Source organism: Argentina anserina, chromosome 7 (genome assembly GCF_933775445.1).
Source record: "Argentina anserina chromosome 7, drPotAnse1.1, whole genome shotgun sequence".
In the NCBI taxonomy this organism is placed as follows: domain Eukaryota; kingdom Viridiplantae; phylum Streptophyta; class Magnoliopsida; order Rosales; family Rosaceae; genus Argentina; species Argentina anserina.
The window spans coordinates 20,933,719-20,959,162 of NC_065878.1; the positions used below are offsets into that span (position 1 = coordinate 20,933,719).

A 25,444-nucleotide genomic window follows, 5' to 3' on the forward strand; every position below is an offset into this window, starting at 1 on the left:
TATATAATTCCCAAAACAGACTGGTACTTCTGCCCGGAAAACGACCTGGATTGGCAGATGACGACCTGTTTTCAATGTCGTGACGCAAATCAATAACATTTCCGGGGAGATTACAGAAATTTCAATCCACTCAAGTACAGTTCATTCTCATTACCAAAAAAAAACAGTACAGTTCATTCTGCTCAGCTACCAAGTCAAAGTCAGACATGTATGATTGTATGGTATCTTCCCCATTTTCTCTTTCCCTATTCCTCTTCTTTATTCCTTGTACTAATTTCCCAGTCTTTGCTTGCAGTCTTTCTTGGAAACTAAGCAATGTTTGTGATATTTATCTCTTTATATAGAAGAAGCACGCTGGACATAATCATTGTGGAAGATGCTCCTAACAGCAAGCTGAAAAGCTTTGGCGTTTGGCTTTTTGGGGGTTTTGGGGGCTCCCTAATCGCGTGAAGAAGGGTCCAGGAGACAAGGCATGTGTGATATGAAGTAATCAAATCAAATGCGTTTCCCTTGTTCTGTATAGAACGTTTTTGCTTGGGTTGTATGATGCAAAGAAATCGAGGACCTGGTCAAGGTTACAGATTTGTGGCGTTAGCGTGGGGATTAAGTATCAAGACTACCCGAGTTTTATCAGACCATGACCGAGTCAAATGTGATGCCAAATCGAAGAGAAAAAAGAAGGTATTTCCCAAATGACTGAAGCTGTGGCTCAAGAACTGATAGAGGACCTTCTAATTTGAAAAAGAAAATGTCAAAATGCCTAGAACATTGGCAGATGTAGTCTAATTTCTATTTCAAGGAAGACCGATTACAGCAGTAAACACACTAGTATGCACACGAATGTTGATATGCACTTATTCTTCAATTCAGGATATAGGAGAACAAGATTCAAATACAAAAGGTATGGACTTGTAGAAACATTACCTAAGCAGCAACATAGGAATGGGCTTGTATATGCCACTCTCGATTTTTGACATGCACAATATCGAGAATAACCGCAACATATGGTATCAAAATTACCTAAGCAGCGACATAATATGAGATCTGAATTGACACAACCCTAAACAAAACATGCAATAAGTATCCAAACTCAAGAACTAAGGCACTGAGCCAAAGTTCTATCATAATAACAAAAAACACATTACATCATGCAAGAAATGAGTGAGCCTGGGAAACACATACTAGACCACTTTATAGAAGAAGCTGATTTTATGTAGCTGCAACTGCTTGCCACTTGTGCCCTTTAAATGCTTGGTGAAGTTCTTTGTAACCGCTCCTATAATGCTCTAGTGAGAAACATAATTGTCGTATAGCTTCTCTTTTCTCCTCAGCCCCATCTGATATCACTACTCTCTGCCTGTTAACTTCTTCCTGCAACTCCTCCACTCTCAACTTCAGTTCATCTACTAACTTGTGCGCACTTTCAGACCCAGCAATCAGATCCTCATGTTCTGTATGTAACCGATGTAGATGTCCTTCCATTTCCCTAATTTGATCGTCACGGCAACTCACATTTGCCACAAGTGTCTGAACCCTAGCATTGAGCTCATCTTTTTCTGCCATTAGCATATCATATTTCAGTTTGAATTTGTCAAAGTCCTTATTCACAGCTTCCACATGTTTTCCTCGCTCAGCTAGTTCCACCTTCAACCAACTTATTTCACCTTGCAAAACTATCTCTTGTGCAACGCGCATCTTTTCCAGCTTTATCTTATCAGTTTGGTGTTGCCTTATTTCATCTTCTAGATTCTTGTTCTTCCCCTCCAATTCTTCAAGTTTGGTCTCCAAGATTGTTTGATTCTCTGACAAACCAGAAATATGAAACTGCAGGTCTGCTTTCTCCAGAGAGAAATGTTCCTGTGCATCATGCAATGCACTCTTCAATTCCATCAACTCAAGATCGCGGCTAACCACATCAGCATTGTACTTAACAATCCTCTCCTGCAGCTCCAAAACACGCTTCCTCTCCGAGTCAAGTTGAGCTTCCAACATGGCTATATCTTCCTCAGCCACTTGAAGATGACCTTGCAATTCTTTAACACCTTCAGACACTCTCTCAGTAATCTCCTGCTTCAATTGTGCATTGTCCTCATCTGAACATTTGAGCCTTGTTGTAATTACTTCCAACTCTCTCACCAATCTACCAACGTCATTATCTGTTTCTGATGCACGACTCTCCAACTCAGCTATCTGGTTTTGCAGATTTGATACATGTCTTTTCTCCAGTTCAAGATCAGCGTCCCTTGTCTGGAGCTTCTCTTTCAGGCTGGAAAGTTCGTCCTCTAGTTCAATGATCCTATCCCATCCCTGCGAGTCAAAGTCCATGTTCAGAGGTGGAATCAAGTAATTGCTGGGAGATGAGTTCAGAGATTCTGACTCAGCATCCAATGATGATGATGAAGATGAATCGGTGTCTTTCTTTAAAGAAAGAACAGGACTAGAGCCACCTGAGCTTGGTGACATATCTAGATTAACGACCTGATTGCCAGACTTGTGCAAACCCACCTTTCCATCAGGAGTCTGCATATGTTCTTCTTTTGTCAAGTGACCATAGCACCCAGCCAATGATCGATACAATCGCTGAAATTCCTCAATCAATTCTGGTTTTTCAGGAGAATCTTTTGCAACACTTTTAAGCGAAGAAGCACCACCTTCCTTTATCAGCTTAACCATTTGCTTAATTCTTTGGTCCATATCTGTAAGAAAAAACATTTAAAACATTATTATAACAGCTCATCACATATTTATTAGTCTGAAACAATCTGAGTAAGTAATCTACAAAAGATATAACAACAGAAAGAAATGGATTAAAAGATGTATGTACCTTCAAGATTTTCTACCAGCAATATAGAAACATCTTGAATCACATTGTTGTCCTGCTCACATGAATCTGACTTGTTCAAATCTGATGTCCCCATATCAACCGATTACAGACTGCAAATGACGTAAAGAACACCACATAAGCCTCAATACAAAAAGAAGCAAATTTCTCGGATACAAGTAGCGGCTAAAGAACAACATTTTCACCGACTCCAACAACTAACATATCAATAATTTATATGAGCACAACAATAGAAGAAAGTAAAGGCAAGAATGAAAAACAACTGTTTGAGGCCAGCTTAAGCATTCGCTTAAAGAACACCACATAAGCCTCACACTAACACGAAAGGAAACAACTTTATCTAAAACAAGTACCAGTTAAAGAACAAGGACTTTCCTGACTCCAGTATTCAATACACCTATGATTTTACACGAAGGCAAACAACACACCAATCTGATACAAGGCAATTCTGCAAGAATAAACAACTGTCTTCATCGAAAACACGAAAGCAACATCCCCCCACAAAACTAGACATTCTTGGGAGATTCCCACATCAACCAATCAAGTTCTACTAGTTCACCAATTTACAAGACATCTAATTTCACTCTCAATCAAGCAATTTTAGTAAAGAACTCATCTTTACACCTAAATTTTAAAGCACTAAACCATAAAATTGTACATTCACACTCATAAGTAAAGTGTCATCATTTCAAGCTAAAATAAAAAACCCATGCTTTTTTCACTATCAGTATTCAGCTTTCTCCTAATCTACTCACTTAACAACTCAAAAAGCCTCTGAAATTTTAATAGTTCCAACAAAAATTCACGATCTGAGATTAAACCACTCCTAATTCCACTTAGCAGACGAAGACCCATGAACACCGAGAATCAGATTCAAAGCCAAAGCCACAAAATAAGCAGCTAAATCCACAAAAATTAACAAGAAATTAAGCAAAAACAAACCGAGATCTACGAGCGAATTTCCAAATCCGATAAAAGCAAAAGAAAAATCAAGACCTGATGGAATTGAGGAGCTACATACCAAATCAGAGTGGTTGGCTTCTCGATTCTGCACTGGCCCGCTGTAAGAGATAGGGTTTTGATTTTAAGCTTTCGGCTTTTGTGGATGGAAGAAGCGGCTTTTTAAAGCTACAATCCGCTTTTTTCAAAATTCAAAATTTTGGGGGGCACGAGATTCGAGACAAGCAGCTAGCGTCTGAGAGAGAAAGGCTCGAAATTTAAAGCTCTGTGTGACTATAATGCCCTCCAGCTTGGCTTCGCGTTGAAGTTAACAGTGGGAATAGATGTGTGGGTGGTTTGGTAATTTGAGGGGGTCTTTCAATAATGAAGAACTGAGAAGTGGGGCCAATGAGGCATTCGAGGCGGGGCCGGCACAGCGGAGCGACCGAGGGCTATGGCGGGAAAGCGTTACAATTCGCAAATATAGGATAATATGGAAAATAGAGAAAATTATCCAAAATGATACTTCACTTCAGATTTAGACTCGATGAATTTGATGCTCCCCTCACGAAAATCATATGATTGGTCTAAGTATATAGAGCATGACGTACGTCGTATATGATAAATGACTTTTAAATTCTAGAACCGTATTAACACCGTAAATGATGTCTTTTATGATGAATACGAATCATATAATTGTTATATTTTTTTTCATTTGTCTTAAAGAATTGAGATGGTTTCTTTCTTACGACTCCTATAGAAAGTGTGCCCTCGCAAATCTTATGGCATTCACATATTTGAGACTCTGACCTACCTTTCGTTTTCATCGTAATTAAGTTTCGTGCCCGAAGCAAGACCATGCATGGATCATTTATCGATCAATTTCAAAGTTTCTGATCAACATTATTGATTTACTATACATAGCAAGGATGGACCAGACGATGGATCGAGGATTTGCATCTTTTGCAGGTTGGAGCAATTCAAGATATCGAGCACTGTCAAGCACTCGTAGTAGACAACCAAACGTGGACTCGCCACTTCTTTCTCTTCTCTTTATTCATAAGAAACTTTTGGGGTACAACAATAAACTATGATATATCAATCTATCATCCAGCTTCACAGTAACGCTAACGCATGCAATACTGCACTTCATTAGTTTTCTTTATATACAAGAACTTTCTGTGCGAGAAAGAACAGCAGGCTAGTCTTATTTCATATGCAGATGCCTCAAAATAGATGGATGCCCTTAGCTACTAAAATTTCGAAGCGAACGATTAGTTTATTCTCTGAAATACGCACACGAGCTAGGTTGATCTTAGAAATCAATTAAACCAAACCATTATGCGGTACGTATCACTGTACTTGAAATTATTCGGCTTCTTATGAATGGATGTATGATACTGTGTTTCATTTAACCTTTAATTCTAATTAGCTTAACCCAATTTCCTAACTATCTCCAACTATCTCTACTTTCTACTGTGCGTAATGGCAATTATATAGCTGAATGATTAACTTTAGACATGGTGGAAGATAGAGTTGACTATGTTTGGTAAACAATTATTATGGGGTTGACTTTTATTAACCTCAGACTAGGAATTCTAGTTAAGATCCATTTTACAGTGGAAAGGCTAGCTAGGCAAATCACTTAGCTTCAGCAGATGATTATGAGGGACAAGAACTTTGTTTGGTATGGAGAGACATATAATGGAACATTTGCTTGGGAAATGAAAAAAACAGATTGAATTTCTTCCCCCAATGTAACAGATACATAGTTACATATATACTCAATTCAATGTACTTCTAACTAATTAGCAAGCTCAAAGGTTAGTATAAGAGAATTGAGATCTCCTCTACACGTACGTAGCTAATTGCCGTATCTCTTATTGTAAATTAACAAATAATTAAATACATGGATATATTAGTCCCGCATTTTCATTCTACAGTATTAATTGATTGACAATAACATTAGATTACTCAAACATGGAATTGGACTTGGTACCAACTAGCTAGTATTAATTGCCAACTAGAAAACTGCAAAATGGCATTTAGTATTTGCCAGGTTCTAATAAGAAAGGGACAATTTACAGGCAAATATCATATCAAAAAGAAACTTCCAAGCCACAACCGACTAGCTCTTTCAAATTGATTTTACCAGCACTTCTGGCATTGAAGCATTTGAAGAAGGATACTGAGTTCAAAACTCCATTATTAACAAGAGGATTATTTATGTGGAAGCATGTGAATAGAGTTAGAGACCACACATACAGTAAATATGTCTATTGCCCAAACAAGAGTATGTCTTCTCCTACCTCTCCACTCACAATTACTCAAAGTCATAATAAGAGAAAGCTCACATCACCTGCTCAGAGCTAGACAAGCTCCATTCCCAATAATGGACTTTCTTCTATTCAGTGGGAAATTTATTCAGTGACTCATTGTGGTGTCAACTTTTTTAAAAGAACAACAGCAGACCTTGTAATTGCTCAATCATGATTCTTTGTTTACCTTTCAGCCTCATTTAGCCAATCTTTTCCTTCCCACTTCTCCTCTTGCAGTGATTTTCACTAGAAATAAATCTTTTCCTTGCTTCCTGGAGGCTCTTTGCTCCAACTGGGTCATTATTACTATTTGCTACCTCAGGTCATTAACCTGCCGACCTGATGAGATATTTATGACAGTTACTCTATGGAGGGTATTGGGATGCTTAATAACTCCAAGTACTTATGTGTTACTGAATTTTATTTTGGTAGATTGTGAATGGAAAGTGTGATTCATTGATGTATTTATAATGAAAGAATGTTAGAAAGTTGTGTAACTTCAACTTTTTCGGTAAACATTGAGAAAATTCATAGTTTGTGACTTGGTAATTTGATTCGCCTATAATTATTACCTTCCAAGTATAGTTCTCGCTTATTGGAGTGGAGTTCAATTACTTAATTAGTAGACAGGAGTGAAAATAAACGTTCATCAGACATTACCAATTGAAATGTTGTAGGTTGTGTGAGACTGTGAGTCATGATTTTCAACTTACCTGAGTTGTGACTTGTGAGACTGCTTTCGATCTATAGTTGAAATTTGTTATATTAATTAATCCTAGTGGTGTATGCCAAAACGAAATAAAAGCTGTCAATACAGAAAATTTCAAAAGGATACAAAGTTGATAATAATCAAAGACTAACACAGTTCTTAATTTGTCGCTGAATTCTGTCAAAATATCCAGATTAGTTGAATACATCATCATGCACAAATGAAGTAGAAAAATGAAAGGATATTGCTGGCCTGCAATGTCTGATTGTCTGTGTATCAAACAAAAATTTCAACTTTCAAGTGAGCAAATAAATATCATAAATGATATATTTATATCAAAAATCTGGAACAGAAATACAAAAGTTATCTCTGACAAAATCCCCATTTCCAAAGACCCCTTCTTGTTAGGATTGCCCTTGCTATTATAATCCTACACGGTCCTAATATATGAGTCCAACACACGAAAACTCTGGTGAAAGCGACCCAATATGGCGCCAAGTGGCGTGTTACTTGACCCAACACAAATTCACTGGCCAATAAAACGAGCTCAATTGTTCCTACATGCACCTAATAATTCAAAACTGTTTATTCTTCTGGTGGATTACCTCACAAACCTGCCACCATTATCCTTCCATATTTGAATAAATGTATTTTCAACCTTCCATACTTGATTATACGCATTTCCATAGAAATAAACTACATTCCACTACTGCATGTCTGTGTCACTGTGTGTATATAAACCAGTAGTTAGAACTTAGAAGAAAGAAGAAGAAAGAATGAGAAGGGTTTGTGGGAAATAGAAGAGGTAGAGATGTTGGAGGAGATTACCAAAATGACAGAGGAGGTTAGTTTGAAGAGTGCTACAAGTAATCCTGGTACTCACTTTGTGCTAGTGCATGGTATCAGTGGAGGGGCTTGGTGCTGGTACAAAATCCGGTGTCTCATGGAGAATTCCGGCCACAAAGTCTCCACGGTTGATCTGAAGAGCGCCGGAATTGACCCCACTGACGTGAATTCCGTTCTCTCTTTCGCAGACTACAACAAGCCACTACTTGACTTCTTCTCTTCTCTTCCCGAACACGAACAGGTTTGCTTAATTAATCAGTTAGGAATTAAAAATTGTTTTTGTTTGAGTTTATGGATTGAAATGAGATTAATTCTTCTGATTTGCAGGTTGTGCTGGTCGGGCACAGCGCCGGAGGGTTGAGCGTGACACTGGCGACGCTGAAGTTTCCGAAGAAGATCCGGCTGGCTATTTATGTGGCGGCGACGATGCTCAAGCATGGCTACACTACTGAGGAAGATCTCAAAGACGTAACGTGTTTATTTCTTGAAACTGCTTCTACGTTTTTTCATTAGTTGTTCTGTTTCATTGGAATTGCTTCATTCCCATGCATGGATAGCTAGCTGGCTTCGACTTGATAATTGACTGGGATTAGGAAAGGTGTTTTGGAGTTTGAAGTTTGAAGTTTCCTAAGATCCCAATATTGGTAATGGCGTATATGTGTGAATTGCAGACTAAGATGGCTGCCAACTGTCTTCACTAGGATAACGGTTGTTAGGCCGGCTTAATCCTAAATCCTAATGCTTTCTTGTCCATAATTACCACTTGGCCGGCTTAATTATCATCCCTTTCGAATAAAGATGTGACAATATTTACTTTACAAAACGTGCCTGATATATATAATCCTGATCCATAACTAAATTAATAATAAGTTGATGAATTTCGGATTTATTACTAAATGATCCTGAAATACCTTAAATTTTCAGTTTGAACATATAGAGCAATCCGAAGTTGAATGATTTGAAAATCTGGATAGCTCTTATTCTCTCGAATCTGGTCGGCACGTTTGGCGTTCAAGTTGTTCGAGAACCCAGCAAATGGGGACGTAAGCTTTTCACCTTGTTTATTGTCCATTAGAAAGGAGCTAATTATAAACCAACGTCACATTTGAGCGGCTAGCTTCCATGAAGAAAAGTACCTCCCGTACCCTATCAGTTGAATAATAATACAATGTAGGCTCCCAATTATTGAAGTGGGGCGTGGGGCGTGGGGCGTGGGGCGTGGGACAATTATAATACTATCACTAGCAAATTAAGTTAATTATCATATAATCTTGATTGGATTTACCAAATTTTTGACCAATTCGTGTTCATTTCAAACAGGGGGTGCCGGATTTATCCGAATTTGGTGATGTCTACGAGTTAGGATTTGGTTTAGGAGCCAATCAACCACCAACAAGCGGAATTGTCAGGAAAGAATTCCAACGCAAGATCATATATCAAATGAGTCCTCTAGAGGTTAGTTCACTTCGATTCGATCACTACATAGTACAATTTCTTATATCTCTATTTTGTTGGATCCCACTCATATCGCATATTAATCTTTCACTAAACTCACTTAGTATTGACACAATGTCATAACAACACGATTTTTCCTCATTATTGAAATTTCTTGTTTAGTAGCGCATACTATGTTTTTCTCGTAAAACAATCCAAAATATAGAAATATATTTTGCGAATGTAGATATATATATATATATATATATATATCCTAAATTACTCGATAATTATCAAAATTAAACCTCGAATTCTCTCAAGCTTTTCATCAAACACATTACCCTTTCGAATAGTATATATCTTGGGAGAGCTTTCTTTTGATCCATACAATTTGGGAAATGGTGGGTCGACCACTGCGTGCGCATATATACTGACCCATTTGCAGTTACCCACCACCACAGGGTTGCATTGATATCATTCACTTTGCACTCCCGTGCATTGTTCTCTGTAGTTATTGGGTGGTCAACATCAACCCCGTACGCAAATTTTCACATGCAGTTTGGTCGGAACGATACGATACGATATGATAGTGATTTCCTGACTGGTATCTATGTAGGATTCGACATTAGCTGCCATGCTTTTGAGACCAGGACCGCTCCTGGCTATAACGACAGCCAAGTTTAAGGAAGAAGCCAATGACCATGACAATGCTGTGCTTAACAAAGTACCACGCGTCTACGTGAAGACGTTGCATGATCATGTGGTGAAACCGGCGCAGCAAGATTCGATGGTGAAGAGGTGGCCGCCGGCGGAAGTCTATGTTTTGGATAGTGATCACAGTCCATTCTTCTCCCAGCCGTTTCTGCTCTTGGGATTCCTTGTAAAGGCTGCCGAGGCTTCTCGCCGGGAGATAATCTAATTGTGGGTCTTCTTTTTTTGGTTTTCGTTTGGTGTTTATACTGTTGTTATTCTATGAAATCTGGGATCGATCAATATATAAAGTCTTATAGGGCAAGGGAATGGGAGACACTTAAAATAATAAAAAACAAGAAATTAAGATGCATAAACCCTTATAATTCATCCATTTGTTCGCTTCGCTAATTAATTCGATGACGAGATTTGACATTTTCAAGAGAGTAATATGTACTTAAGAAACCTACTTAGCATAAGATGACGAACATAAAATTCAAGTTTAACAAACGTGCTATATATTCACCTCGTGAAAAAAATTGGTGAAACTAAACTTAATTGGTTTGATGTTGCAGTACGTAGTGTTCTTATTCTCGATAAATTCAATGATAGTAGACCAAATTTCCCCAGGGAACTGAGGGAAGTACTACTTATACCAAAACGTACACTTTGTATATTGTTGTGGTTGAACCATAATTAAGTAACACAAAGAACTTGTAATTAAGTGACCACTTCTTTTTACAAGTTCAACTACGTACGTACAACATTATATTTCTTCCAGATTTCAGTGCATCATATATGTAACCAAGCTCGACACCATCATACAAGAAGAAAAGGACTAGAAGATAGCTAGAACCAAATAACGTGCCAAAGCTCCAATCACTTTTATTTTCTGTAATTAATATGTATCAAACCATGCATGCATACTTCTATACATATTACTATATGCTTTCAATTTCATCCATGTACTGGACTGGGTCGATGATCTCTTATTACAAGTAGCTAAAATTCACTTTTGTAATCAAACCAAAGATTCAAACCATTTCCATTTCAGCTTGTGGAGCTTTCTCTGCCTGAACACCATTAGTAATCCCTGACTTTACCTCTTTGTCATCTGCCACAACGGCGGTGACACCTTTCCCTCCGAGCTCGCTATCCTCGCCTGAAATCTCCTCCAGGGACCGGCCCATCGTCTCTGGCACCAACAGCGTGAAGAACACCCCAAGCAAATTGACCAAAGCAAGCCCCTTTATCGCTTTCTTCACACCCTTAACATCCTGCGCGTAACTCTGAACCACAAACGCTCCGATGATCGCCCCGGCTTTTCCCGCAGCGGCGGAGATTCCGTGGCATGTGGACCGGAACCGCGCGGGGAAAAGCTCTGCTGGGACAATGAATGTGGTGCTGTTGGGTCCGAAGTTGGCAAAGAACAAGGTTAGGCCGTAGAGCACCGCGAATACTTTGGGATGACCTTCGCAGAAGTCGAATCTTGAGCCGGTAGGACAATTACTCCCCCTTATATTCTCGTATTTAAATCCAAGAATGGCCATGAATATTGACATGAGGATGAAGCCGCCGAGTTGGATTGGAAACCGGCCGATCCGGTCGATGAGGAAGACTGTGAACCAGTATCCGGGGACGGTGGCCGCAAGTGCGATTAAGAGCATTGACTTGGACAGCAAGTAAACTTCCTCTATAGCGTTCATTTCTATGGATTTTGGCAAGAAGTGTATAGATGGGTATATGTCTTTTTGAGTGAGTTGAAGACTATAGAAAGCAATGTCTAGTAAGAACCATGTGCTTGTGGTACCAACAAGATGTAAGCCATGCTTTTCAAAAAATTCCCTTGAGAAGAGGCTGTATGAGGAACTAGGATCAAGGACTTTTTTCGGGATTTTGGATTCTCCACCGTTACTAATAGGGACGTTGTCTATATGTTTCTCGAGGACTTTGGCCATGTCAGCTGCAGCCTTGTCATGGTCTCCTTTAACCAAGGCAGTGTACCTCGCTGTTTCGGGCATCTTCAGCCGCCAGTAGAAGGTCAGAGCTGCAGGGATTGCACCGAACATGAGCACGATTCGCCAAACAAAATCGCCTTCCGGTTGAGTGGATAGCACATTGTTGGATGCAAAATTGTCAGCTGGGAAAGCTAGCAAGAAGGCCTTGGATACAACAAGGGCTACAGCTCCAGCAACCAATATGCCAACTCCTTGCATTGCAAACACTGCGGCCACAAACCCTCCTCGGGTTTTTGTGCTGGCATATTCAGACATGATGACAGCCGAGAGGGGATAGTCTCCTCCAATCCCGAATCCTAGCCAAAATCGGAAGAAGCAGAGAGTTGCAACTACACTTTTTGGACTGGAGCCAAAGGAAAGGCCTGAGGCAAGAGCACAACCCACCATAGTGACTAAGGTGATTCCGTAAACTTTTTTCCTCCCGAGCTTGTCTCCGAGCCAGCCAAAGAAGAGTTGCCCCGCTAGGGTTCCAAATAGAGCAACACCTGTTATGGCATTGTTGATATTTGGAGGCAGAACACCGGGTTTGTTAGTAGAGGGATCGTAGAAGTAAAGGCGGCCTATGAGTTTGGTGACGGCGGTGATGCAGAAGAGGTCATAAGCATCAGTGAAGAATCCCATGCCAGCGATCACAATTGCCTTGTAATGGTAGAGTTGTGTCTTGGCATTGTCAAGAGATGTCAAGACGGACTCTCTTCCGTCTGCCATGGCCGGAGTACGTAGGGCTGTTCTGAGGATATCTTGACTGACTCAAAGAGCAGGGAAGTGTTGGCTAACAAATGGAGTACTATTTAACAAGCATGTGAGGCGGAGGTTCTTCTGGTTAATTTGGTTGGTACTTCGGCAGATCATTGCTAAGTAGTTTGTCAAGATATGCTCTTTGTAAACATCGATATCAAATTGTCAATATATATTCAATATCACGTTACCTCATTCTTTCTGTCTCTTCCTGTTTCTTCCTCTTCTTAATTAATCATGAATTTGTATATATGCTGCATTAGTGCATTTATGTATTGGCTGTTTATAATGGATTGTAAAGTAGGCATGCAATTTAGGTTTTTCGATATATATAATTGTCAAGGTCGAACAAATGCATAGGTCGAGGAAGCATAGTTAACAAGAAATGCATGCATGTGATTGTGAAATTGCATTTCGTCATGTTTCTTAGTGATATCCTCTAAATTGATATCGAATTTTGTCTTCAGGCTATTTGTTATTTCTTTTACGCCTGCCGATTGAATTGATCAATTATCGACTTTCATCTGGTCGAGTTCTCTCTCTATATTGGGCTCTCGGAACATCTGTGCTAATTATGTGAAATTACTCGGCAAATTTCAGTTGCTTCCAGCTCCTGCTGCCTCGTTTTTTCCATTGCCTTTTGCTCCATCTATGATCCCAAAATAATTCTCTGACATGACGATACATATAACTATGCAAACTAAGAACATCATCAGTTAACACGACTGGTTTTCCTGAGAATATCGCAACTATAGAAAAAATATTGGTTATCACAAAAGAGTCAATTACGAGACATGGTTGCTAACTGTGCCATAGCAGCTATCTTGTTCTGGAGCGCTGGCTTGTTTCCTCCAACTAGTGTATCAATTTGTCTTCCATTTTTGAGGAAAACAAATGTTGGAGTGGCTTTTATTTCCCATGAAGTGCTCAACTCCTGCACCCGGATCGAGAAACAAACAAAAGTGCCTCATTCATCAAGATGTATGTATAGCACTAGTGCATTCTATTGAACAAGAGAACAAGTACATAAGGAAATTCGCATAAGCATTTAGCCTATACTTACAGCGAGGTCATCGACATCCAAGGTTAGAAATAAGATTGAAGGATGGTTAGCTGCAAGCTCAGCATAGGCCGGTGCAATACTTATACAAGGATTACACCATGATGCACCAAAATTTGCAACAACCTATAGGACAGTACGTGAAAGTATCAGGCAAAAGTTAGGCATGTGGAATTTCTGATGAGAACCCTATAAACTTACAAGTTTGTCTTCCTTGATTGCGTCAGACAACATTGCCTCCCAACGATCCATGGTCCTTATAAAGTGCACATTTCCACCGGCTCCACGAACATCATGTAGATCCTTATCACTATTATCTCCACAAAACTGCAAGAATCAAATAATCGTCAGATGGTGCATGCAGCAAACTATCATTCTATTCTGATCTGTATGTTAAAAGATGCTTACCATACAAGAAGAACAAGAAGTTCCCATCTGAGTGTGCACAGCCAGACCCGATGAAGGTTAACATCTAACAAATCAAATAGAAAGAAACAAACCCCGGTGAGTGAGGCAACCAAAATATGCCTTTTTTCGCTTGGTTTACATTGTAGGCGGGATCAGAAACACAAACATTTTAGCACTCTGCATAGCAATGAATAAGATCCCCCCACAAAAAGTCCTCTTGCAACATATATAATGCCCTCAATTTCGATCATACCACTACCACAAGGTATTCTAATTCACGAACAATCCACAGTAACTTGCGATGTGGAAGATGACCTTAATATAATTGTATATATAGTATTTTTCACATCAAAAAATGATAGTTCTCATAAAAAAAATCTCATCAAAGTAAGAATCGAAAATATTGAAAAGAGACATTAAGGGAGGGGGAACACAATAAGTATGTCGATCGATCTGAAAATTAGATGATTAAATTTGAGAATGTTCAAATTGAAGAGAACATTTACCTTTCACAATTGGAATAATCCTTCATGGTGATTAACCCAAGAACTCAACCAGGAAAGAATAGTCCCGGCCAAGAATCTGGGGATGGAAGATAAATGAAATATTTTAAGAACTATACTGAACGCTGATTCAAGATATATGGAAAAATATGTAAGAAAAATGACTGGCTTCAGTGGCTTGTCATGATAGAAAGTGTAATTAGTGTAAATTCTTTTGGCCTTTTCTTTTTCCCATAAGTTTTTCAACAGAAATAGTACTAAAAAAGAAAGTATGAGTTGTAATTAGTGCTAAAACTTGGTTCTCAACAGCAAAGATGTTCTTAAATCGTCGAAACCTACAAGGATTTCAATCATTTTCAATTCAAATGAAGACATAGGCTCATGTCAAGATAATCATTACGTACATACCTAGTACCTACACGTTATCACCTCAAGGATAGATCAAGTTTTATGACAGAAACACCAACATGATACATAGAGACAGCCCACATAGTATATTCGAACTTACACTCACTTATTCAAGAACGTACATATACCAGCTATGAACATAAAGCATATATTTATTATATATACCGACCGGAACCACCACCTCCTTCGGCAACAACCGGCCACAGAGATAAAAGAGGTTGTCGTGAGCGTCCTCCTCACTGGCACGGGAGTTACCATGGCCAAGTCATCACAAACAAGAAGACTCGACTCACTCGAGCGTTGCTCGACTTAGTGGCGGACCTAGGATTTAAATCCAGGGTGGAATTGAATTTGTCAATAGACAAAAAAACATTGGGAGGAAATTCATTAAGTTGAAAGGAGAGATACACCGAAAATGTGAGGATATAGTTTTAGGGCAAATTACTTATTAGTACTAGACCACATTTGAATTAATTAAAAACTCACTTTTCATATTTTTTATATAAATTAGGATATAAGTCTAAGTCCAAAGAATAAGTAAAATAAAACTAATTAATTAATTAATATAAAAATATCTAAAATACCCTCGTGAAAATTACCAAATGTCACCCATATATTTAACAAATTTATCTCTCATTTTTTAGTTTTTTTTCTGGCAAATTTGAGTTTCCGGCCAAACCACCGGCAATTTGGAGGTGAGCCAATATATAAAGTTGTTCCTTACGTCATGGGCTTTCATTTAAGTACCATATTGCATATGTTTTGAGAAATTTTGAAATTTCAAATTTTACTCACCAAAAACCACAATAGCAGTTAGTTTCTTAGTCGACAGTAGCATGTGTCTTCCAAGTCGACAGTAGCATGTGTCTTCCAAGTCGACAGTAACAGTTAGATTTATAGTTGACAGTAGCATGTACCTTCCAAGTCGACAGTAACAATTAGATTTATAATTGACAGTAGCATGTACCTTCCAAGTCGACAGTAGCAGGTGTCTTCAAAGTCGACAGTAACAACTGGTTTTTAATTTGACAGTAGCAGTTAATTTTTATAGTTGACAATATCAGTTAGTTTTTATAATCGTTCATTGATGGTAGCAAAACACTATGGGTTAAAAATGGGTTAAAAAGTAAAATATTTTATGACATGTGTCAACTTGTCATCATTTGGTCCTTATTTGTAAATTTTGGTGCTTATTTGCTATATCAAATTAAGTATTGAGTTATTTGTAAACTAAATTGTCGTATGTTACTTTTGAGTTATTTACTAATAGTTTTACCCCTAAAATGCAATAAAAGAGAATAAACTGCTAAATTTAATTATACGGTTCGATTAAACGTCAAACTCTTGTATGACCTCTTCATTAAAGGTCATGTGTGACTCAGTGGTTGCGATCAATATTAGAGAAGAAAGTGTGTTTAGTCTTTAGTCTTTAATTAGTATTGACCGATTGGTTTTAGAAGTCTTCTATTAGATTATGTGTAATAGTTTAGATGGTTTTTATATATTTAACATTAGGAATTTTTTTTGGCCGTGAGAACTGGGTGGACTTGAGTCCACTTACCAATACACTTGGGTCAGCCCCCTGTGTTACATATTTACTGTATGTGTGGTCTCTAAATCTATTCACTTGCTTCCACATAAATAATCATATTAGAGCAAAACAAACTTTTTTTTTACTGTATTTGATTTTGAGGGAGTCACAGTTTCTTAATACACAATCACCATTCTCTACACAAGAAAATATGATATGTGATTATCTTAGACCAATCTGGTTACCAATTTAGATGGTAATAAATGGAGAACTAAGAATAGGTAGATGGATCATTGGATCATCCCTTAATTGATTTTTTTTAAGAATAATTAATTCGTGCCTTTGGATAAGTTAAAGTGTGATAATTGATGCAAGAATCAAACCCATATTGTAGGGACTTAAACTCAATAGAATGGAGTCTCTTCAAGAATTCAAACAAGTTAAACCTTCATGTAAATCTTACAAGTCCAGGGGCTAGATGATCAAGCTCATCCAACCAATTCTGTTGAAAAACCGTGGAAAATATAAACTGGCCAAGCAACTCCTCTAGCATGGGGGACTTTGCACATCAAGCTCAGACTCGGAAGAAGGCCTAGTATTGGTTTCAGCTTGGCGAAATTCCTCTAGCATTCTAGCAACTTCACCCATTTTGGGTCGTGACTCAGGTAGCTTGGCTACACAAGCCAATGCAATCTGCAGCATTTGCACCATCTCTTCTTCAATTCCTTGTTGTTTAAGCAACTCCAAATCGAATACCTCAGCAGTCCATTCCTCCCGAACAACAGACTTCACCCACCTTGGGAGATCAACCACAACATTGTCATAATGCCCTGCATGCTGAAGTGTGGATTTCCCTGTCAACATTTCGAGTAAGAGCACACCAAAGCTGTAAACATCTGATTTGTCGGACATTTTGCGGATATCAATTGCCTCTGGTGCACGATAACCGGTAGCTCTTTGTGACATGGATGCAGCCACGGGAAAATTCATGAGAGGAGTCAACCCAACATCTGAGATGTAAGCCTCAAGGTCTTCGGTTAGTAAGACATTCGTTGATTTTATGTTACCATGGATGCATTTAACACCACCCTCGAAATGAATGTGTGCAATTGCCCTTGCAATTTGAAGAGATATCTTTAGTCTTGAATCCCAATCAAGCGGAGATCTTCCGGCATCCCTACTTCCTATAAATTCACAGACATCAATAGATAACGGTTATTTAAGGGAAACATCTCTTCATTACCAGTTAGAAACTTAGAATTGTCAAATTTAACACAGAACAAATTTGGTGTAGTTGGCATGCATTATACTTCATTTTAAGACATGTGATGCATGAAGTGTAAATACGTAACAAATTTGGTGTAGTTGGCATGCATTATACTTCATTTTAAGACATGTGATGCATGAAGTGTAAATACGTTTAGGTTAGAGACTACCATGCAAGTGAGCAAACAAGCTTCCTACTGGCATGTAGTTGTAGACCAAAAGCTTCTCATCTCTGGAATAATAATAAGCCTTAGGAGGCAGAACATTTGGGTGCTTTCCAACCCTCTCCACAACCTCCATATGCTGCTCAAACTCCCTCTTACCCACAACAATTTCATTTAACCTCTTCACTACAACAGTTGTTTCCTCATCCAAAACAGCCTTGTAGGTTGTCCCATAACTTCCTTTACCAAGAACTTCAGCTGATGCTCTCAGTAGATCCTCAAGATCAAAATTGTAATTGCATCCTTCAAAGAAGAACAGCTTGTTCTTTGCTGCCGCTTGCACTCCACTCCCGAAACTTATAGACTTCTGATCAATTTTTTCATCACTAGAGGCACCACTCTTCCCTTTCAACATGCCACTGCCTCCTTTGTTAGTCCGTTTCAAACAGCACATGATGCCTATGATGACCAAAAGAAGCAACAGAGAAGCTCCTCCAATTGCCAAAGCAATGATAGAAGTCATAGAACCTAGGCCAAGTAATTTTTTTGTTGGGGTAGCATTTTGATTTTCCAGGATTACAGGTGAGGCTGCAGGCAAGTTTATAGGAGAAGGAGAAGGTGAAGAAGACGAGATCTTAGGACAATGTTTTAGTGGTTTCCCACATAAGAGAGAATTCCCAAGAAATGAGGACTGAGGGTACTTTTGGAGGGAATATGGAATTGAGCCATTCAAATTGTTATGGCTCAAATTCAAAAACTGAAGCTCTGTGAGGTTCAGGTTGGGGATGGCACCAGAGATGAAATTGTTTTGAAGACTCAACTCCGCGAGTCTTGTCAGGTTATCAATGATGGTTGGAATGCTTCCAGATAAAGAGTTGGAGGATAACTCTAATACAATGAGATTGGGGGAGAGAGAAGAAGGAATGTCACCAGAGAAGTTGTTGTTTTGGAGGTAAAGATACTTCAATGAATGAATAGACAGCACATCAGAAGGAAGAGTTCCATAGAGAAAATTGGAGTGGAGGCTAAGGACCCTAAGAGCATCAAGCTTTCCAATAGTGTTATTCGGGATTGAGCCAAAGAGTCCAATGCCAGGAAGATGTATGTCAATCACACTGGTATGGTTTGGATTGCAAGTGATTCCAACCCAAGAGGAGCAAACTGGTGTAGAACCATCCCAGTTGAGTTTTTGTGTATGAAAGACATTGGCACCAAAGTCAAGGAGGGCCTGTTTATCAGAGTTCAGGTCAGCAATGACTGAGGAAAACAAGAAAGGGAGTATAGGGAAAAGGAAGATAAGTTCAGCAATGGAGGACTTGAGCTTCATGGTTTTCTGCTCAGAATGAAACTGAATACATAAAAACAAAGTTAGTTAATCATGAAGTGGGATACAAATAGCAGAAAATTCTTCAATCCCGTACCCTTTTTGTTTTGCCTCAACTCCAATCCCTATAAACCAAATTCCCAACCTAAATCTCAACATAAGAAAGAAAACCTTACTGTGAAAAGGACTGAATTATCAACTATGGTATATTTTGAAAAGCAAAGTGCTCTTTCTTTACCCAAAAGAAAAAGATGAAAAAAAAGGCAAAGGAAGAAAGAGGAGAGAGCTGTCACCCAAACTCAGCTGCAACTTTTCCCTCAGCAAAAATTGAGCACTCTAAGGTTTATAAACAAGTGAACAAAGTAACCAATATACAAAGCAATGTAGCGGAATCCAAGGAGAAGATAGCCTTCATTTCTTAAAGAGAAAGAAAAAGTTCATATCTTGATAGATTTACTTCTTTGTAATGTTATGCTCTTAGGCCTAAATTTGCTTATATCAGTGAATACTTATACATGCAAATACATTGGTTGATAAGCAAAAGCACTGAAAATCAACTCCAGACTGCCAGCCTCAGATATGTTTTATTCTCTCTATCAGTCTATCAAGAACATTCTCTACTTAAAGAATTTGTCATGCTACAGATCCTCATTGATCTTCAACTGAAATATGAGAGGCATAACGAAGAGAGTTACGGACAAAACATGACAAGGGTAATCGCATGAGTTAAGTTTCACCTGCAAGAAATGATGATCGATGCAATGTGTCACAGACTCCAGAAATATCAACCTGCAAAATGATTGAACTTCCAACTAAGCACTCACACTCTTTTTTTGGTCTGAAGTACTCACACTTTCGTGAGCTCAAAATTTGAAGGTAACGGGCATATTAGTCTCATCCCATTTATCATGCTGAAACGGAAGTGTCTCATGAATTGGTAATTACTAATTTCATTCTAGGAGTTATGAGCTTATCAGGTAGGAAGAACAGTAAAAATGATTAGTAAATACTAAATAGGGGTTGATCTCAAACAGTAACGTTTGGCAATTATATATAATAACTGCAATCCAGAAAAGCTAATCATTGGAATAGTAGAAAAGCAAAATGATTCCGTCTCAGTTTTTAGCTCAAGGAGCGTCCACAAACCACTCCTTTTGAACTTTCTAGGTAGGAAAGAATAATTCCTTCAAATATTATATATCAGTGATCAGAGCCCTTTGGAATAATGAAAATTTATGAGATATAGAGATGTCTGGTAATCCTAAGGTGCACCTCTACTTGATGAAATTGCTTAAAGATGTTATTATGAATCACTAGTCTCCTGTGTTGACTTCAAATCTGTAATTATATTGATGCTTGGAGAGAATTCTTCAGCTCACATGGTAGGGTTACCAAGATTTAATCATATTTCTGAAAGAAAATGTGATTATAGTTATAGGTGGAAGCATGGACCATCGACATAAACATTATTATTGTCACTCAGTAAGAGTGCAGCAAATGAATTAAGAACAGAGGACCTTTCAAATTCAGAGCTCAACTACCGAAACAAAGAGAGATCGGAATTGATATTGTTGATATGGAGGTAACATTGAGGCTCATGTCTGAGTCTGACTGAACGATGATCAAAATCGTGCTAAAAAAAATTGATGGCTGTTGGATGATGTTTAAGTGATGTGTTGCAGTTAACTTCCCGTGTAATTATTTCCTAAATTTGCTGTGTACAGGCACGTCTGCATCTCTCATAAAGCTCAACGAGAAAACATGGAGTATGATTTGGAATTCGCACTCATGAAATGTAACAGGGTCGTGTTTTAATATGAAGCCTGATTATGACTGAACCACTGGTAAACGAGAAGGTAAGGAAGTTGGCTGGTTGAAGTAGGCTATTGTGCAAGTGCTAAAGCACTCAATTTCACAAGTAATCTGGATAGGGCAGCAGCGTTGAAAAAGAGAAACTTGGATTTGAGAAAACAATGGTAATCACTTGAAAAAAGTAAAACATGCTTGAGCAGTGTGAACCTTACAAATCCGAGAAGCGAAGAATTTGGGTAGGCTTGTCGCTTCAAGTGTCATCTTTTATTGCCCCCCAAGGGGTGATTTAACTTGGAAATGTCCAAAGCTGGCCATTTGCGGTACAAAGTAAAACCTTGTCAACAACTCTGCAAGAAAAACAAAACAAAACAAAAATGCTAAGTAACCCACAGTTGTAATCTGAGACAATTTGGTCAAAGACTCGCGCATTATTTACAACTCCTCTATCAAAACAAAACAGAAGAGAATGGAAAGGGTAAGATATAAAAATCTACAGAAAATTTCACTGTGTCCCAGCTTTCCCGTCTTTCTCAAGCTTATCAATTTCTTCACGATGCTTTTGTTCTGCCTCTAGAAGTTCTCTTTCAGCATCCTCCTCATCTTCAATCTGATCAAGATTATCAAACATCTTCTCTGCAGCCATTGCTTTCACAACAGGATCTCTCAGCTCAGATATCAGTCCACCACCAACTTTGTATTCTTCTTCATCCCCAATCAGGTATAACCGTTGGTCGGGTCCTGATGCCATGGGAATGTCAACTGCCAATAGCTTCATATCATACTGCATAAAAAGATGGGTACTCAAAGTCTTAGATCAGAAAAGTTTGACTGTCAAAATACCTCTCAAGTAAATCATATGTCCATCGATACATGCAGTATTCAAAATTTTGTTGTGCACACAGAAAACACACACTCTGTCAGAGGCATACAAACGGTTGCATAGAAAGAAACTAAGAAACAGTAGTAGATACAACCAACTAGTAATAGCTTCCACAACATAGAAACCTTGCAATCTACTTTTCTATGTACAATTTTTGTTTGAACTTGATGTTCTTTTTTTTTTCTTTTTTTTTTAAATTGAATTTGGTATTGCTAAAGGAGACTAAGAAATAATATAATGGAAATGCTTCTTAAGAATCTAAAAGCCCTTGACTTGTTAAAAGAGAGAAATCCAAGTAGGTTAATAAAATAGTGAAGCTGCGTAGAATTTATATCAGCTAGCTCAATTAAACATAAGCACAGACCTGGCCCTTCTTCTTCTTTACTTCAACATTGACCAGACCTCTTCTTTCAGAACCTCGAATTGGGAAAATGAGGAAGCACCGCTTGCTCCTGAGAGTTGGCTTGAATTTTTTCAGTTGAAACCCTCCTCCAGACATTATATAGGCTCTTAGATCTGATCCTGTTAGAGGAGCACCCATGACCTCAAGAATCCCAGCAGACGTATTGAGCTTTGTCATGGCAATCCTATATACTTTATCAGGATTGATTGTAAACCTCGACCGCAGATAAAGGCCCTGAGTAGAAGAAAAAAAGTTTAGCACTCAAAATGGTAAAAATTTATAAACTGAATCAAGACCATGGAGTGACAGAATCACAGATTGTAGAAGCAACTTCAAGAATTCAAGTCATTACATCCTAGATATGAGCACTCCAACTTGATATCTATATAGACCTAATACTGCAGCAAATCCCCTAGAAAGACAATCCGAACTTGCAAGACACAGAGTGCGAATATTAGGTCAAAATGCTACCACTCGGTCACTGCAATAAGTGCTACCCAATTTCCAAATTGAATGGTATATGATTGACCGACAGCCAGAAAGTGCAAAACTATAACCGTTCCAATATGTTCGATGCTAATTCTGATTGTTTCCATAATCCAACATTATGGCATGCAAAACTACTGGCTGGAATCATTTGTTGAGTAGCACTTTCTACAAGTTCAGTTGTTCTATGCTATTCAGTGATAAACTAAAGAAGAAGCGGACAAGTTGAGCCTCGTCATTGGAATTCTATAAATATATCGAAATTGATGGTATACGTTGCAGGGACAGATTAGTCCCAAATAGAAGGAAGCACAAAATCTGAATGGGAAAACCCAACAATGTAAAGCAAGACTGACGAGTGAAGGAGGATCACATACCCTGGAAAATCAACATCCAGATTCCAGGTTCTACCATCCTAAGACTTTATTTACTGATCATAGACCGCAATTACAGCAATACATAACCCAATGATCAGATGACTAGGTCAACAAGGTGTCACTCAATCGTTGCATTCAGCACGGATACCCTATATGGCTATATCTACCAAGTTGAAATGTTTCATGATAGACTCAAAGGCGAGACAGTATAACATACACATGGAGAAACAACATCCAGATTTCAGACCTACATTACTAGACTTCATTTTCTGATCATCAAAACACCCCAACAACAGCGAAACAAATCCCACCGCCCAGACCACTAGTTCAGTAAGATTTCACTCAGTCACGGCATTAAGTGTTGCTTATCATATACCTATAATGTTGGAATGTTATCATATAACACTACAAGAGCTGTTCTAATATTCTAACAGCTTCTCTAATCCAATTCTACAACTTGCGAAAATGCGAAACAATCAGCTCAAAAAGTCACTAGTTGACTAGACAACCTGGTACCTTTTCAGCTGCTCTATGTTACTCCACAACAAACCAAACAATAAGTATTATACATCATCACAAGCATGCTATCCAATCTCAATCGTAACGAAAACAAGAACACCAGCATTGTCACTGAAGCTAAAACATCGAGGATCACAAAACTTACGGCGAAAGCGACCGTGGCGGAGGAGAGAGCAAGGAAGCCATACTTGGCCATCCCTTCGGAGAGGTGTACAAAAGTGCTGGCAATACCAAACATGATCTTCCAGAGAATCGCACACACCACAACGCCTCCAGCTCCCACCAGCACCAGATTGTTCCTCTTCCAGAACGCCTCCACATGCAACCCTAGCGCCTCCTGGTACCGCGAGAACGTCGCCGACGCCGCCGCCAGCGGCTTCTGGAACACTCGCTTCGCATTGCCGGCGGCGTCCGGCTTGAAGGAGAAGCATCTCAAGCCGCCCAAGGGTTTTGGGGGAGTGGGGAATTGAGGAGGAGTGGAGTGGTGGTAGGAGCGGCGGAGAGGGGCGGCGGGAGTTGGAGAGAGTTGGTGGCGGTGGAATCGGAGAAGACCTAGGAAGATTCGAGATGAGGGTTTTGACATTTGGGGAATTTAGGAGATTTGGGGATATTGGAATCTAATTTCTTACACTAAAACTGAAAGAGTGAGTAAGACCTGCCCACATTGGTCACTATTACATAGCCATGGACTTCTTCTTCTTCTTCTTCTTCTTCTTCTTCTTCTTCTCAATCTGAGCTTCACACTAAGTTAGCAGTTGTGGTAAAAGGCAAAGACTTTACTGCAGTAAATATGATGTGACAGTGGCAACAAGTTGATGCTCGAATGAGTGAGGGAACAAGCATCAACCTTGTTGGTGACAAACTAACAAATATATAAGTTAGTATAAGGATAAATTAAGTTGTGGCATGTAGGAAGTAAAAAAGACAATTAAGATGTCGCGCGTTGCATTTTGCTGAATGAAATTAACTGGGAAGAAATGGACGATCTAATAGTACTAAACTCCCGCCGATCGTTGTGTGCAGGGCCGGATCCAGCCCACTGGGTTGGAGTCCATGTGAGATTTCTGTCCAAAAAAAAAATTAATTTTTATTTAAAAAAAAATTAAACCAACCGATTGTATGAGGTCTCTATCTACTCTTATCTACACTTTTACTGTTCTACTGTATAACCCACAAATTTAGCTATTCTCTAGTTCTCTTTTAAGTTTTTTTTTAAAATTGAATCAGATACTGATTAAAATCATTAGATATTAATTATGGAATGATTAGATTATGAAATTTGGTGGGTATATGGGTTTGTTCACTTTGTTCGTTAAACAGATGTTATTGGAAATTTGAAATATGATTATATGAAATTGGGTGTTAATGTGTTAGTCTTGTTACTGTCTTACTGAATAGCTGAATAGATTATAATCAAAGATTGAGTATTTTCTTTGCCTATTTGAGTTTGGTAAGATTGTAGGGAATTAGTGTTGGCATATGAGTTTGTTAGTTAAACTATCGATTTGGAATGATTGGAAATTTGGAATCTGAAATTTGGTGGTATGTTAGAGAATGGGCGAATGAGAGATAGAGTATTTGTCTATGTGGATTAATTAATAACTTAAGATTATAGAGAATGGTAGGAATATTTAGGTTTAATTTACTTTTAATTATATTAACTTTATACACTGTATATTGTAAACCTGAAAAAAAAAATTTAGCCTTCGGCCAAAATTGTAGTCCACCCCATAAAATCTTAGGTATGTCCCTAAAATCAGCCTATGTGA

General features: G+C 38.6%; 6 protein-coding genes across 9 annotated transcripts; 1 reads left to right on the top strand and 5 right to left on the bottom strand.

Moving 5' to 3' along the window:
• Positions 1-170: 170 nt before the first annotated feature.
• On the bottom strand, positions 171-4,012 carry LOC126801694 (protein NETWORKED 4B-like). Of its 2 annotated transcripts, XM_050529127.1 has the most exons (4): positions 3,864-4,012; positions 2,825-2,934; positions 2,506-2,696; positions 172-2,307 (listed from the first exon to the last, which is right to left on the bottom strand). In XM_050529127.1, exons 2-4 carry the CDS (start codon positions 2,916-2,918, stop codon positions 1,210-1,212), a joined length of 1,383 nt encoding a protein of 460 aa, XP_050385084.1. In that variant the 5' UTR covers positions 2,919-2,934; positions 3,864-4,012; the 3' UTR covers positions 172-1,209. The 2 variants fall into 2 exon arrangements, with proteins under 2 accessions (XP_050385083.1, XP_050385084.1); XM_050529126.1 differs by having other exon boundaries at positions 171-2,696.
• Positions 4,013-7,575: 3,563 nt separating this feature from the next.
• Positions 7,576-10,099, top strand: LOC126801703 (methylesterase 17). Its single transcript, XM_050529139.1, has 4 exons — positions 7,576-7,895; positions 7,982-8,122; positions 8,975-9,109; positions 9,705-10,099. Exons 1-4 carry the CDS (start codon positions 7,620-7,622, stop codon positions 10,005-10,007), a joined length of 855 nt encoding a protein of 284 aa, XP_050385096.1. The 5' UTR covers positions 7,576-7,619; the 3' UTR covers positions 10,008-10,099.
• Positions 10,100-10,562: 463 nt separating this feature from the next.
• Positions 10,563-12,648, bottom strand: LOC126801693 (low affinity inorganic phosphate transporter 8-like). The gene is given in 3 exon segments (XM_050529125.1): positions 10,563-12,516; positions 12,518-12,582; positions 12,585-12,648. Coding segments are annotated over 3 exon segments (1,833 nt in total). The 3' UTR covers positions 10,563-10,812.
• Positions 12,649-13,163: 515 nt separating this feature from the next.
• On the bottom strand, positions 13,164-14,645 carry LOC126801707 (thioredoxin H9-like). Its single transcript, XM_050529148.1, has 5 exons — positions 14,509-14,645; positions 14,003-14,066; positions 13,796-13,921; positions 13,598-13,720; positions 13,164-13,468 (listed from the first exon to the last, which is right to left on the bottom strand). The coding sequence occupies exons 2-5, from the start codon at positions 14,027-14,029 to the stop codon at positions 13,316-13,318; spliced, it is 429 nt and encodes a 142-aa protein (XP_050385105.1). The 5' UTR covers positions 14,030-14,066; positions 14,509-14,645; the 3' UTR covers positions 13,164-13,315.
• A 2,179-nt stretch (positions 14,646-16,824) lies between these two features.
• Positions 16,825-20,162, bottom strand: LOC126801692 (probable inactive receptor kinase At5g58300). 2 transcript variants are annotated; one of them, XM_050529124.1, is made up of 3 exons: positions 19,936-20,162; positions 17,881-19,222; positions 16,825-17,628 (listed from the first exon to the last, which is right to left on the bottom strand). In XM_050529124.1, the coding sequence occupies exons 2-3, from the start codon at positions 19,199-19,201 to the stop codon at positions 16,991-16,993; spliced, it is 1,959 nt and encodes a 652-aa protein (XP_050385081.1). In that variant the 5' UTR covers positions 19,202-19,222; positions 19,936-20,162; the 3' UTR covers positions 16,825-16,990. The 2 variants fall into 2 exon arrangements, with proteins under 2 accessions (XP_050385081.1, XP_050385080.1); XM_050529123.1 differs by lacking the exon at positions 19,936-20,162 and having other exon boundaries at positions 17,881-19,289.
• Positions 20,163-21,139: 977 nt separating this feature from the next.
• On the bottom strand, positions 21,140-24,402 carry LOC126801701 (uncharacterized). 2 transcript variants are annotated; one of them, XM_050529137.1, is made up of 4 exons: positions 23,821-24,402; positions 22,255-22,527; positions 21,505-21,791; positions 21,140-21,357 (listed from the first exon to the last, which is right to left on the bottom strand). In XM_050529137.1, exons 1-3 carry the CDS (start codon positions 24,256-24,258, stop codon positions 21,513-21,515), a joined length of 990 nt encoding a protein of 329 aa, XP_050385094.1. In that variant the 5' UTR covers positions 24,259-24,402; the 3' UTR covers positions 21,140-21,357; positions 21,505-21,512. The 2 variants fall into 2 exon arrangements, with proteins under 2 accessions (XP_050385094.1, XP_050385093.1); XM_050529136.1 differs by having other exon boundaries at positions 21,140-21,791; positions 23,821-24,401.
• Positions 24,403-25,444: the final 1,042 nt, after the last annotated feature.